Source organism: Orbicella faveolata, unplaced genomic scaffold (genome assembly GCF_042242905.1).
Source record: "Orbicella faveolata isolate gen_17 unplaced genomic scaffold, um_ofav_v1 contig_2, whole genome shotgun sequence".
Classification (NCBI taxonomy): Eukaryota; Metazoa; Cnidaria; class Anthozoa; order Scleractinia; family Merulinidae; genus Orbicella; species Orbicella faveolata.
Genome location: NW_028301547.1, coordinates 3,644,914 through 3,659,888, shown reverse-complemented (window position 1 = coordinate 3,659,888; position 14,975 = coordinate 3,644,914). Strand labels below are relative to the sequence as shown.

General features: G+C 39.0%; 1 protein-coding gene and 1 long non-coding RNA gene across 3 annotated transcripts; one reads left to right on the top strand and one right to left on the bottom strand.

Moving 5' to 3' along the window:
* Nucleotides 1-1,410: 1,410 nt before the first annotated feature.
* Nucleotides 1,411-2,304, bottom strand: LOC149111638 (uncharacterized). Its single transcript, XM_089290219.1, has 2 exons — nucleotides 2,195-2,304; nucleotides 1,411-2,056 (listed from the first exon to the last, which is right to left on the bottom strand). Exon 2 carries the CDS (start codon nucleotides 2,028-2,030, stop codon nucleotides 1,515-1,517), a length of 516 nt encoding a protein of 171 aa, XP_089146345.1. The 5' UTR covers nucleotides 2,031-2,056; nucleotides 2,195-2,304; the 3' UTR covers nucleotides 1,411-1,514.
* A 2,734-nt stretch (nucleotides 2,305-5,038) lies between these two features.
* LOC149111637 (uncharacterized) lies at nucleotides 5,039-10,625 on the top strand. Of its 2 annotated transcripts, XR_016207172.1 has the most exons (3): nucleotides 5,653-6,230; nucleotides 6,831-6,998; nucleotides 10,457-10,625. It is a non-coding gene; the product is annotated as an uncharacterized LOC149111637 (long non-coding RNA). The 2 variants fall into 2 exon arrangements; XR_016207173.1 differs by lacking the exon at nucleotides 6,831-6,998 and having other exon boundaries at nucleotides 5,039-6,230.
* The last annotated feature ends 4,350 nt before the right edge of the window (nucleotides 10,626-14,975 follow it).

Sequence of the window (14,975 nt, the reverse complement as noted above, 5' to 3'; positions counted from 1 at the left end):
ATTTAAAAAAATTCTTTGTTTCACCAACCAATAGTTCTCTGGTTGGCATATTAATAACAATAGATGAAGTCACTGATATCTTTGCTTTAGGGGTCTAATTCTTCTTCAAGGTTGGTTTTCACTAGAGTCGGAGTCGTAAGAGCGCTTACGACCTAGTGAAAATCGACAATCGGAATCGTAAGCGGAGTCAAGCTGGACGGAGTCGGAGTTGGAAGAATTAGAACGTTTCCATCTCTTCCGATTCCGTTACGACTCCGAAAACTAGGTTGTTGGAGTCGGAAGCAGAAGCGGTAGAACCAACCAATCACGAGGACTGGAATCGAGCATTGTGATTGGTTTATTCTTCCGCTTCGGCTTCCTCTGGGGTACTCGTTGAAGGGGAATTCAAAAACCCCTGAAAGATAATAATCTGTACGTTGAACCTTAAGGTAATTCCATCGAAATAGAACTCACAATAGATTTTCTTTCAAACTTTACCTGTTGGCTGCTTATATCAAGAGAACTTAAATTTTAAAATAAAAAAGAGGGATCCCCGTGTTCGTTTAGGGGCAGAAGGACCCCTCTTTTCTCTCGACCCCGTAATTCCTGAAATTATCTGCTTTCAGAAACGTTCATATTTGAACTATTCACCTCACGCTTTAATAGAGCACAAAAATAGGGAGAAAGTTAAGCAAGGAATACAATGGATGTATTGCCGCTTCTTCTTCCGACTCCGACAACAATGGACGTATCGCCTTAAGACTCTGGGAATGAGATTGGTTAATGGCACGAAAACCGCGCGCGGTAGGGATGCGCAATTCAATTCTGAGGAATCACATTAAATGATATCACGAAAAGACAGTTCCATGTAAATGAAGAGAATGAAGTTGTACCGTATCATATATCAAGCTACTGATGCAAACCATCAACATATCTTGAGGGAATTGGGTAAGTTGAAACATCTGGTAACTGGGTATTCGTCTATCCCGGAGCTTGTGCATAGTCCAAAGGTGCTTTTGGGCAATTTTCTGCTTTGTTTTGGCTAATATGTTTTCGTTTCTTTCTTTATTGATGCATTTTGATGACCCTTTATTATGCCTCTTTCTTTCTCTCGCTTCGACTGAATCTTCTAAAGAACTCGGAAATCCGCTAATTGCGTTCAGTGAAGTTCAAATTGGCCACATGCACGTGGCAGGCTTTTTCTGAATATCTCAGTTTTTGATATTAAAATCAGTGTAAACTTCGTACTCTAAATTCTGAATTATTATTGACTCTGGTAAATGGCTGCGGCCGTCATGCCTCCGAAATGCGTCTAAAACACCGCCGGATTCGCAAATACATTTTTGCAACCGATGCAAATGCTCGCGTGAGCCTTCGGTTGAGGTTCTTTTTCGAAGGGGGAATTGTTTCGAGTCAACTAAAACAGCTGTCTTCACCTCTGAGTTACTTTATTGCCTTCATTCAGATTGCTACAGTGTTTCCTAAATAGAATCATTTTCGAGGTTTCAAGATATGGTGCATGAGCACAGAGTGGTTTAAGCCAAAAGATCATACACATCTGCACACGCTTTCCCGGCGTTGTCGCTCTCTGTGTGACCCTTCAAATCCTCTCCATACCACAGGCGCAGCTCGCTGTTGGCGAAGATACAGTGGGGCTTCTTGGGAGCACAGAACACGAGAGCAGACGAAGACGAGGTGTAACCTGCCAGATTATACCATCCATGCTTACTGTTGACTATTGAGGCAGCTGGGGCAAGGATTCTGTTTTGATCGTCAGTTAGGACGATATTAATGTCAGCATGATTCGGAGTACATCCCCAGTAGCTATAAAGCTTTTTGTTACACGATACCGTTCCCGAGCGGTGCACGAGCATGAACTGGCTCACGAAAACGTTCTGATTGTAGGAAAAACGACCGTACTGGTTCCCTTGAGCTCCGAAGCAAACTGGAGACTTGTTGAGCTTCACCCAGCGTGGACAGGTATTTGCTGAAGCTTCGTCTGATAGCAGCGCGGTGGCCGCCATGAAGATGACAAGGAACTTGAACGACATGATCACGGTCGATCACTTGGTTGGATCTGAGACAAAAGGAAAATTGCAAGACAGAGACAAACTATACTTTTTAGCGAGGTAAATTTAACTGTTACTAACTCTGATTAATATTTTGCGAACAGTTGAATGTCGATGGCGGCCGGTGAATCTGTCCAATCTCTTACCTTTTTGTCAGGAACTGAAGAAGAAACAGCAACTGGTCGATTGTGGATTTGAAGGCTGAACAGGTCGAATTGCTTCTCGTCTCTTGGCGGTAGACGGAAATGAGAAAATGAGATGTGAATTGGTGATTTTCATCCAACATTGCATCAGCAGTGCCCAACTCGAATTTTCTCGTTTGTAAAATGACTACCTTGGGGTGGTGACATTACCGATGCTAAATTTACCATAACATGACAAAAAGTTAATAGAAATGGGTGATAATGACTCTTTTCAATTCAACTGAATTTTACTTTAACAAAGGCTCCGTAGTGCGCCCTTATACTCTTTTGATAATCAGAGAGAGATACATATTATCTTTGGTAGCCAATGTTTTCCGTTCACCGATTTCATGATCAGACTCTTGCAATAATACGATTGAGACATGGAAACGCTTATGGAAACTTCATTCAGTTCAACAGAATTTACATACTGTGGTGTTTTCTGTCACTGAAAGTTCTTAACAAATTTATTGTTACTCCTGCCAAAATATTTGCTTTTTTAGATTCTGCAAAGTAAAGGCTTCTAACTTGATGTTATGAGAACTGACGGGAAGCCAAAGCGTAGAACAAGACTACCCTCAGGCGTTTTTTTCTTTTTCCCGATGTTCGTAATTCGCGCAAATATTGCAACCGATTCAGTCAAATTATCGGGGAGAGAGAATTGAGTTTCGGCATGCAAGTAATAGAATTGTGCTTTTCTGTCACTTGTGACACTGATAGTTCGACTGAAAATAAAACTCGTTAAAATAACAGGTGGTGGTAACTATGAAAAGGCTTGTATGGAGCAGACCAGGTCAGCAGATAATTCAGATATTTTAGATGCCAGGGGCAAACAGGATCACGCGCAAAATTCTCCACAGATGTGTACTAAGTACATTATGGCGAGACACATTTTACTGAGAGGAATGTGCAAGTAGTGGGAAGCGCAGAGTTGCGCGCAGCAAACACATTAAGTAGCGTTAAAAATTTCACGCCTTTTTTGTGAACGAACTGCTAGAACCAGTTATGCAATCTTATTTTTTCACTTAGCTTCTTTCCTATGACTGACTAGATGGCTCCTGGAATGATCCCGTCATTGAAATGATATTTCATTTTGAATTCCAAAATATAATACGTAGTCCAAGTTTGCATCCCGTATTTGCATTGTACACAAACATTGACAAAGAGGCGAGGTGGAGAAAATTCAGATTTGTCGCTCTTCGTCATGGAACCAATTTTTAGTGAGAGAGGGAAGGGATTTTTTTTCGCGTTTGATGGCGCGTACCGCCAGGGGTAACTGATCCCGCATGAAACGAGGTAAATACCAGAGGAAAAGAGCGGAAGAGGGGCTAAATTTCACATGGAAATTGTCTTTTCTCAGGAGTCTTTCAGAAAGAAAACGTATTCTTCAATTATTTGGCTTTTGTCTACGTTTGTTTAGTTCCAAATAGACCAACACACAGCAGTTCATTGTTTACTTTCCGTGATGATATGTAAAATCGGGGTTTTTCAGTCAGGCCTCAAGGACCACTCGAGGAATAACCCAAGCTGATTTCAATACATGTTCTCTTTACAACAACATAAAAGGATTCCAAAGGCGAAGTTTCAATGAATTTGGAATTATTGCACGTGTCGAAAAATATCTCTGAATTTTATTCGTAAATTAGGAATTTGACCTAGTAACTGAAAGGGATTCTTTTAAAAACTGTGTGTTTATTCTCAAATGGGGCTCAAGTCAAGATCTAACCTGTTTGAATACTATGCATTTTAAGAAAAAGGATCGATAAGTTTTGCTTCTCCTTTACACGCGAAGGCAACTTAAGTTTAAGAGTATAATTTTCAGCCTTTTGCATTCGGCCGTTTTGGCGACCGTCGGCACGAAAGTCGTCTTTCTCGATTTTCTTAAATCTAAAATGCGTCGAGCTCAAAAAACTATCATGTTTCATAACTATGTAAGGGCTATTTGTGGTAGGAAAAAAAATCGATTGTTTGATTTCTGCCGTTCTAGGGACTGTTCTTTTTTATATTAGAGGGGCTGGTGGAATTTAAGGGGAGGCATGCCAAAGAATATGGCTGAAAAGGGAGGGCCGGCTGCAAAATATGGTATTTAAAGGGGGTGGGAGGGGGGGAATGGAGGGGGGCGGCACTCAAAATATTACCTTACTGACAGATTCCACAGAGGCAACGTCAGCTTTTTGTCATGCTATTGTATTGTAATGACAGCATTTATAATAGTGCAAATGTGCTGCCAGAAGACCTAAAATAGCGTTCCTGAGGCTCTGAAAATTCCAAAATGTCCGGGTGAGCATGCCTCCGGACACCCCTACTATGCTAGGTACCCTACAGCAGGAACTAAACCCCTTGAATTTGGTTGGTAAAAATAGCTCAACCTCCACGGGTGACCTCCCTTAAAAAGGGCAATGTCAGCTTTTTTTTCAGGCTTTCTCTATTTCTGTTTGAATGTGGGTGTTGTGATGACAGCATCTATCATGTGCAAACGTTCTGCCAGAATCCCTAAAAAAAATCAATTTTTCCCGGATCAGCATGCCTCCTGATCCCTCTGCTTTGAAAACTGTAAATACGTTCAAACCTTCACTAATTATAGCGACCATGCAACTCCCTTTCATAAAACAGTCAAGACAATGCCAGCTATGATCTAGGTGTTCTTTGTCTATTTTTATGACTGCTCAACTGTATCAAAAACTGCTTAAACTGGCAACCCCCCCCCCCCCCTACCTCATAGGAAAGTGAACGGCTCCTATGTTTGATAATTAGAGAAATTCACTCAACCTTGTTCCCAGGGCCTTTTCCCTGGCTTGGGGACGCGGGAAACGAGGTTGAAATTCACTCTAAGTAGCGTGTACTGACGGTTATCAGCTAAATAAGACAAAAACTGAGTTTATGCTCATTGGATCAAGGCAGAAGTTATTGCAAGTTACAGAAAGTGTTTCTCTTAGTATACAAGGCCGTAGTTCAAGTAGCTTCAGCTAAATCCCTTGGAGTCTATATTGAGCAAACTTTAAACTGGGAATGCCATATTGAAAATGCCTGTAAAAAGATTACTTCGGCCTTTGATGTAATTAAGCGAATTCGGCATCATGTCCATTTAATATCACGTGACCTATTTTTCACAAAGTTATGGGCTATAACTTAACGAATGCCAGAAATGGAAAAACATGTCGAAAATATCAAAATGGCCAAGTTTGAGTCCCCCACAATTAAAGAAGGAGATGTTATGACGGTCCCAATTTTTAAAAGAAAAAGAAAAAGTTGCTCTAAATTTTCCGAAAATTCAAACTGTAGTATAAACTTACTCTTTTATTCCAGGGGCCTCAAACTTAGCCGTTTTGGTATTTTCGATGCGCTCTTTCCATTTCTGGCATTCTTTAAGCTATAGCACATAATACAAAAATTTTCTCGGAAAAATTTGGTCACGTGACCCCAGCTGCAAAGGGCCTATTCCCAGGGGCGGGGCAGAAGACTCCTGAAATTTTCGTATAGGCATCATCCAACAAAAAATGACGTCACATCCGGTTTAAACTGCGCTTCGCGGCTCGCTTCACAAAGCGAGAAAATGGCGTTTCGATTACTCATGATTTCCCTCTATTTGTAAACCATCAGTTTCGTTTCATGTTATATTGAGTATGGAAGAATGTTGCAGACACATTACTTCGACTTTTGAAGCAAAAATTTCGGGAAAAGAGAAAAGTTTATTATTGTTTTGAAGCAAAATAACGGAGAGCCTTCCGTCATCGTCGGGCGAATTGTACACATTTGCAAAACTGGTGTTGTTCCGACTTTTGGTTCTTGTTGTTCGTGATTTAGTGATAACAATAAGTGCAATAGCCTATAATGTTAACAACAACCTGGATGAAGTATTGCTGGCCATAGTTTGCACTGTGTACTACGGGAACATAATTAACAGAAGCCGTTTAGCTCCGAAAGTCGCTGTCACCAGAGCTTTTGTTGCTCTTGGCTCACGTGTATTGGTAGAAGAGACAAGCTGGATCGCATGCTGAAGGTCAGTATCCCACATTCCTACATCTCTAGTTGATGAGTGTTGTTTTCAGTAGGATACAGTACATATGTATCGGTAGTTTGGGGTCATCAGTCTCTTTCTCTTTGGTGAGTGCTTTTAAAACGCCCAGTAAAAACTTGATTCACGGCATTGAAACTTATGCCTCGCTGGATCGAAATTCGAGCAAGATTTTTAAGTTCTAGTCCTCTTTAAAAGTAATTAAATCAATTATTCAAATCCAAGCCATCAGAGGGAATCTGCCATTGAAGCTGCCCTAAGTTAAGGTCCTGTTTATGGACCTTCCCCTTTGAAAATCGTGGGGGTGTTCTTTGAGGCAACACATGTCCCATTTGTATGGTCTCGGGTACCCGGGATAACCCTCCCCCTGAGGCAACTTTATCAAGTGTTTGTATGAGAAAATGTAGCCCATGTAGGCCGAGTAAAAGTTGACCCTGCATGATTATTCGTAACTCTTATTGAATAATCAAATGTGCAATTATTCGTCTTTGTTTAAGTTTCCCTCACTCATTTGATCAGAGTGGGTTTTGCTGAGTTAATTTTCTCTTCTTTGATACAAATTGCTGCTTTAAATCTTAAATCTAGGCATTACGTGACACTCACCATGCCGAGAGTTGTTCCAGTTAGGCGAGCCAAAGTGTTTATGTATACTCAAAGAAAAGTTGTTGGTTACTTTAGCTGCCAAGGCGAGTCAACTTGCCCACCTGAATTGTCTGACACCCCCAAGTCTGGTTCGTCATCCTTGTGTAAACGGTTGGTTGAATTTTGCAAAGAAATAAGTGAAAAGTTAGCTCCGCCAGGGTAACTCAGGGAAAGGGTTGTCTCTGGTACACAAGAGCCATTCTATTTTATTTCCATTTTACCTCTTCCTCTTCCAACTGATTATGCGAAATATACAGTCCAAACTCTTTATGGGTACTGGTGTTTGAGAGTGTCATCTTATCACTACTGTGGAATGTTCCTCACCATACAGCCACCCCCGTTAACACAGCCACCTAGTTATTATGGCCACTCTATTCTGGCTCAAACAAAAGCTCAGTCGGTCATTTTCTTATTTATTAATTATACAGTCAGATTTTTGTGACCTGTTGGTGACCAGATTAACAGAATTCTGGCACATTGTAGGAGTAATTTATATACAATTTATAGCAAGCAACAGGCATCATTTTGTTAGTGAAGTCCCATGCATATATGTAACTCTTGATTATTTTGAGATTTTATCTTTATTATGTCATCAAGGCAATAATATTTTGATTCCTGCTCCAGCGTTAGGGGGGGGGGGGGAACTCTCCTCTATGTGAAGTGAAGTGAAGTGAAGTGAAAGGCTGTGCAGCCCCAAAGGGTATGGTTATTCAGCCGTTTTGGTCATAAATACTCTAGGGTAAGGCTTTTGCCCTCTAGTCTTTAATTTGTTATGTTTTTTAGAATAAGCTACCTCAATTTTCATCATTATTGATAAGACCATCAACAAAAGTCCTTCAAAACTTATGTTTAGGGCAACTGTAGCAGTTGCAACAGTCATAAATGGGGTAGGGAAAATCACACATTATGGTCATAAATAGGTTAAGAGTTTAACTTTTGTGAAGAGGGCTGCACTGACCCCCACCCAATTTTTCTGGGATGTACAAAACACATTTTCTTAGCAGTTACTACAGTCTTGCTTTAGTAAATCAAAATAGTACTTGCTGCCAGGTACTTTATAAAAGTATAACCCCTCCAGAAGCCTTCACAAAATACATGTAATATCTGGTGCTAACAATTTTTTTTTGCGGCTGATTAAAATTTGGTATTAAATTGTACTGAACTGGTGCAGATTTAATATACATGATATTTTGTCACACTTAGTTCACTTATTTTAAGACTACTCAGCAGCAACTAGTACCTCTTGTATGACCATGCAGTAACAGTATATTCCAAACAAAAAAAAAGTACATGTATATGTATTACTATCCTGCCAGGAAGAGTGTGTAGAGAGAGCACACAGTGCAGTGCCCTACTGTATGTCTTTTGTTAGGTATAATAATCTTAAATTTAGAAGACTCATATTGATCTTAGAATTCACAAAAAAGTTGATTTCTTGACAACTCTCCTTTAGCTGCATCATTTCATAATAAATTAGCAGTTTGGTATGTTGTAGCATAGAACTTTAATTAATTAAGTTATCACACCGGTATCACGGAGGTCATGGGTTAGAATCCAGTTCACACCTAATTTTTTTTTCAGGCTATAATTTCACCTTTGCTTAAGTTGTGTATAGTACGTTGCAATGATCAATCATGTCTTTATAAGTTGATCAATGTATATATGTCCCACCGACTTGTACTTCAACGTTTTATCTTAAAGTTTGTTTATTTGTTTTATTTTGTGGTTCTAGAAAATGTCCATACCCACCCCAAGGAGATTATTGGAAATTCCAGGGATGGGGAGGGTCTCAAAAGTCAAACTTTTTAAAGAAAAGTATTAATAAAAATTGGAATTTCCATAGGGATGGGATGGGGAGATCTCTGTTTAATAAATACATAAATAATATGTACAGACCCATTATCTGATGTGAAGACTGTGCAATATATCCTGGCCAACGAGTTGCCAAGGTGTAGCATCCTTGTTATCAATTTCAAGTACCAAATTAAAGAAGATCAGCATGTTAGATGGGAGAGGGGAATTTTTCAAAATATCATAAACTAAAAATATATATATTTTCCAGACTCAATCATGTTAGTAGTGTTAGTGTCTATTTATTTATTTATTTATTTATTTATTTATTAATGAATACCTGTGAAGAGATAGTCGTACATTCTTGCAAATATTCTGGGAGTCTCCCACATACCATTTAGATCATCCAGTCCCCCAGGAAAGTTATGAAATTTATTGTCCAAGTAAACTACTGAACCATGGGCTCCAGTGGGGACAGTGCTATTACGATGCAATTTGCAGATGTGCTACATAATATGAGCTTAACAGTTTTGTTACCATGGCAACAGACTGCATTTCAGACCTTCCCTGATATTCTAGGCTTTTCTGGCCACCTCATGGTCTTGATTAATGTTTTTCAAGCTGAAAATCACTGCATTATTGAAATTGGGTTAGAGGGGACTGGAAAAGATTGAGTTGCCAATTGGGAACATATTTTTATAGCCATATTAGTGTGTTGCCTGTAGAACTATAAGGCTACCAAGTTTCAATGATCTCTGCTGTATATATGGTCTGCACTTGATGTAATATTGGGTTTGGTGTATGACATCATCAGTCCTCTCCTTTGCATATATTTTACACATTTTAAACTTAAATATCTCCAGAATTAATGCAAATATTTGTTAAGGTAAACAGCATTTGTAATCTATAGTGGAATTCTATTTGATACTCCTAAAAATTCTGAATCAAGGGGTAAACATTTGATGATAGTAGCATGCCAAATCATTGAGTTGAATTTATGCTGCTGACATTTACATGTACTGTAAGGTGTTGAAGAGAATTTTGCAGGGAAATTTGGTGTGTTTATTGAATTGCCAGAGGTTGGTTGGCTGGTTTTGTTATTGCTTTGCATTATCTTCCATGTATTTTTTTTAAAAAGCAGAGTGATTGGTGGCAAAAGCAAAACTGGCAATATTCTCACTTACCTGTGTTTCTAAAGTCATGTTTTTAGGTTTTTGTGGTCAATCTATTAGTAGTTGTACTGTCTTAAATTACAATAGAAAAGATGTGATATTAATTATGTAAGTTATACTTTGGTATTGTTCATACCAAAATTATAGTATTTTCTGGTTCAATGTTTGCCTCTGCATTAATTTGATTAAACTACTGTAGTTTATTTTTTAATGGAATTTAATTCTGTCAAAAGGGAGGTGGGAATCTGAGAACAATAGTGAACTAGACCAACAAATATACAGAAATCTACCACCATTGCTTTCATGGCTGAGTGGAGATGAATCTAAGTCAGACCAAAATTAGAAAAAAAATTACTGATTTATTGGAGGGTTGAAATGGGATCCTGGTATGGGAGAGTAGGAATTGCGGCTGAGCGGGGTGGGTGGTGTGCTTGTGAATTTAAGAACCTCTCTGAAAGTGAAAACAAACTGTAGGTTTGAAAAGTTTAAAGCGGAGTTAAAAATTATACTTTAGTATATCTTGTTTATTAAGGTGGTAATGAGCATAATACCCACTTAGGGTGAGTCATTGAAACAATGACATAATTTATGTTTGTCTTTTCTTAGGTGGTTACCTCCTGGCATATACACCCCACACAGGCATACAATGTTATGATTAGATGATGCAACCTGCTTTCCCATGTTTAACATACACGTAAGAGTATTGATCAGTGGACCAGTGTACAAGTGTGATTTCTCTACTGATAATGAGAATTATAATAAAGATACAAAGCCACTCTGTTGTGATTTATTTAATTATTCCTTAACGGTAAAGTGAACCAGTTAAACCAAAGGTTGCACTCTGTAAGATCAGGTGTACAAAAATTTGTACATCAATTTTATTAATTAAGTATACTTCTCTGCAAAATATAGTTGGTATTTTGTTGTACTGGTAAGAATATAATTTGGAAATTTTTTTGGGAAATGTTTCCATTTAAAATTGTAGCTCAGATGCCACAACTATAGTTCTCCTTTCTGTGGTGTTTTCTTTTGTGGTAAATTGTGAAAACAAATTATGTTGACCTACATGTAAGTTAAAAAAATATACAAGTAGTAGCTCTTCTGAAAGAAAAAAGTTAATTTGTTGTTGTTTCTTCCTGTTCATTTTTTCCTTGAACATTTTTATTTTCCTAATAAGTAGTTTAGCTAGCCATAAAAATGTTTTGTTGTGTCAGACCATTTTCAAGATAAAAAAGTGATTTGTATATAAAATTTGAATTTTTTTGGGGGGGGGGGGGGTGGGGGGGTTGGGACCTTTTCAGAATTTCCCTACAAAGATCACAAGGTACAAGGGAAGAAGCAAAAAGAGAATTTTAAGTGTTAAAACATATGTTTTCATCATCAGTTTGGGCCTCTCTGTGAAGCTGCATAGTATACTTGAGGATCATGTTATACCCATTTTCATTCAAAATACAAATGGAAACTTGCATTGACAATCACTTAATCTCTTGGCACTGTTTTGTTTTTTAATAATTGCCTTTTTTCACAAAACAATAATTTGAACATCTTTGTTTCACAAGCTGGGGGGGGGGGGGGGGGGGGAAAGGGGTATTCTACAAAGTTTTAAATGGAAAGGCCTTATCTCAAGGTCCATTACCCGTTACCCTTTTGTATACATTTGTACCATTTTGATAGAAATGGCACCTCTTTTGTCGACCTTACATTGCAAAAGGGTAAATGTACCCCTTTAACAAACCTATTTAAGAATACTGCATCCCTTTTCTATTCCCTTGGAAAGAAGTTAATAAATAATATTATAGAATCTCTTCATTCTGGCTGAGGAGAGTAAATGAGAGCTTTTCAACAACACTTTAGAACCAGAAGAATGGAATCCCTAAATGACAGATTTTCCTACCCTTTCATACACCTCAACTTGTGAAATCCCTATCATTAATTTTATGCCTGAAGCCTGAAAAAGGTACTCATCGTGAGCTGAGCCTCCCTATATAGGTCATTACAGAGAGCCTTCCCACATACACAAGTCAGGAACTCTTGACAAGTACTGTAAGTAGATGCTGGCTTTAAGACTGGTCTGAGCCAGCTTCTTCAGCTTTTTAGCACAAACTTGTTGCTCTCTGTCAATTTCTAGTACAAAACCTTTTCTTTGCTGATCTGGTCCAAGTTCACAGACACTAGCATCACTCTCACGACACTGACTCTATCACTGTCACTCACAGTCTGATTCTTCAGTTCCACTGCACCATGCTTCATCATCACCCATCATTGTTAGACATGAGTTCATTACCTTGTAAAATTCACCAGCCTGGCAGTGTCACTGTTGCTATTGCCTGTTCCCAGACTTCCTTTTATGGCTAGGTGTAGGGGCATGAAATTTCTCTACTGTTTACGAACAATTTGTTTAGATGGCATATTGAAAGAGTGATGAATTACTGAAAATTGCCAGTATTGCTAGTGTTCTCTCATTCCCTTAGGGATTGAAATATCTTGATGTAAGATTACATAGGGAAAGCACACTGAAATATAATGCACAATGTTTTAGTAACCTTTCAAAATGGGTTGCCAAAATGACAGGGATTAATAAATAAGGAACTTGGTCTGCAAACAGGGCAAATAAGAGGGTTTGAAGAACAAAAAGGTGCATGCTTGACCTCAGTGGTGGGGGGGGGGGGGGGAGGGTATTGGAACTTAGCGTTGCTGACGTTTAACACTGTTGAAGCGGAAAAATAATTTTGATTATAAATGAGAAAAAACCACGACATGCCCAAATTACTTCATCGCCGTTAAAACTAATCCTCTTGCTTTTTTTAAAGGGGTTCACGGCCTGCTTGTAACGAAGCGTTTATCGATTAAGGGATTGCTTAGGGAAAACATATCTTATTTAAGGTTCCTAACCAATCGTAACATATTTTATGGCATCAGTTTGAGTCATGAGCAAACACGTGAGTTTGTGTTAGTGTCGATCGGCAAGAAAGTTCTGCAAAGCGCGTTATGTGTGTGGGTCTATTCTTGCAGTGATACGATTAACAGCACTCAAGTACTCTCGAGTGTTTGGCAACAGTAAATTTTAAAAAATGTGCTTCTGTTAATAAGGTTCCCCAATGTCTAGAAACCTGTCGTGCATTTTTCTCAGTGTGATGCCTACCTAAGAGAATAGGATATTTGAATTGAGTGCAACTTACCTAGAATTCATTATTTTCACACAAACGATGACTCCTGTGGAATTCAGCGAGGAACAAATGGCGACATTTCGTAAAAAACACGCCTTCAAAACAGCGTGTTTTTGAATAAATAATTACCCTGTCCTTCAAACAAACTGATATGACGAGGAAGAAGACAAAATTTTGTTTATCGTGGCCAAATAAAACGTTAAAAATACCCGGCCGATTGCAAAATATTGCCATTTTACTTACTGAGAGAACGATTATGCCATATTCAAATTTGATTTTGCCGCTCAGCGCTCTTTTTTACCGGATGTGACGTCATTTTTTGTTGGATGATTCAGATACACAAAAAGTGCCAGGCGTCGCAGAGTGTTCTCCCCCGCCCCTGGCCTATTCCTCACAACCTGAAATTCTGATGAAAAATGTGACATTCTCGATCCAGTCAATGCGTTTTTGATTCGCTAATCGTCTTCAATTACGATGCAGCTATCTTATATCATGTACATAGTCAAACATTTGGGCAATTTTTCTGCCTTATGTTTGCTTCTTTGTTTTCCTTTCCTCCTTTTCATCTGCAGTCAGGAGCCATAATCGGGGACGGAGACCGTAAGTCTTGGGATCCGCGCGCACCTATGCTATGGGACAATTTTTCTATTTTTAGATCAAATCGCGCCATCCTGACGTCATATATCCGCGCGGATCCACGCACGTGTCGGGGGCTCTCACGTGGATGTTGTCACGTTGAGTGATCAAATGGTGAGAGCTGCGAGATTCTCATGCAGATTTTTCACAGCGATGGCAGGGAATAAGGCAGGGAATAAGAATCAGGACTCTTATATGTAGTTTTATGCTCTGAGCTAATGGAAAAGGTGAGTTTTTTTTTCGCGCTGTGAATGAATAATATCTGCTCGCGCTAGTTGTACGCGTAAGTTTTTGCGTTTGTTCTGTGAAAAAAAGTTATGTAAGAAAACTCTTTACTCTGGTATCGAGTTGATTTGTGAGTTTCCCAAAAAATGCTTAATCATAACCAAACCCTGTTTTAGATAGTTTCTTATGGTTTCTGTTTGTTTGGCGAGGTTGCAAAAGTTTTTGAAAGGAAAGTCTGACGCGTACATTCAGTAGCTCATTTGCATAGTGCAGCGCGCGGCGTCGACAAAACCTGGATCGGATCGGATCGGATCGGACCGGATCACGGATCGGATCACGGACCGGATCACGGATCGGATCACGGACCGGATCACGGATCGGATCACGGACCGGATCACGGATCGGATCACGGATCGGATCAAGGAAAAAAAATTCAAAATTAAAAATTCAAGATTCAAAATTCAAAATTTTGTTGAGCAAATTACACTAGAGTGACTACTGTGAGCAGAACGTTTTATTCAATTCAGGTGTGATATTCCTTTATTCTTTTATAATATCAAGCCAACTGGGAGCTGGGGCCCGTTTCTCGAAAGCCCCGGAAACTTTTCGGGCCCGCAAAGCCAGAGCAAAATCTCGAACCTTACGATTACACAGCTGTTTTATTTACGTATTCTTAATATGAACAGAGGTTCCCTTCATACAAGAAGTTTCAGGCGTATACACATCTCCGTTTTTAGATACAGATGAACTAAAAATGGCTTTACGGGCCCGAAAAGTTTCCGGGGCTTTCGAGAAACAGGGCCCTGGTCACAGATGAATTTTTTTCAGGCTGTTGGGTTTTGATTGCGATGATCAATCATGTCTTCATATCTTTCTCCGCAGTTCAGATAAATGATATTTCGTATATTCGCTTGCATCAAAGGTAAACCGTCATAAAACGCGTCAGCATGGTAATAATAGGACGAACGTATGAATCGAAACACAAAAACTAAAAACACTAATAATGTTAAACACCTGATGATTTCAAACAATTTCCGTTTCTGAGACAAGTCTATACTTTTACAAGATGTGAGTTTGGAATACGATATTTCGCACTG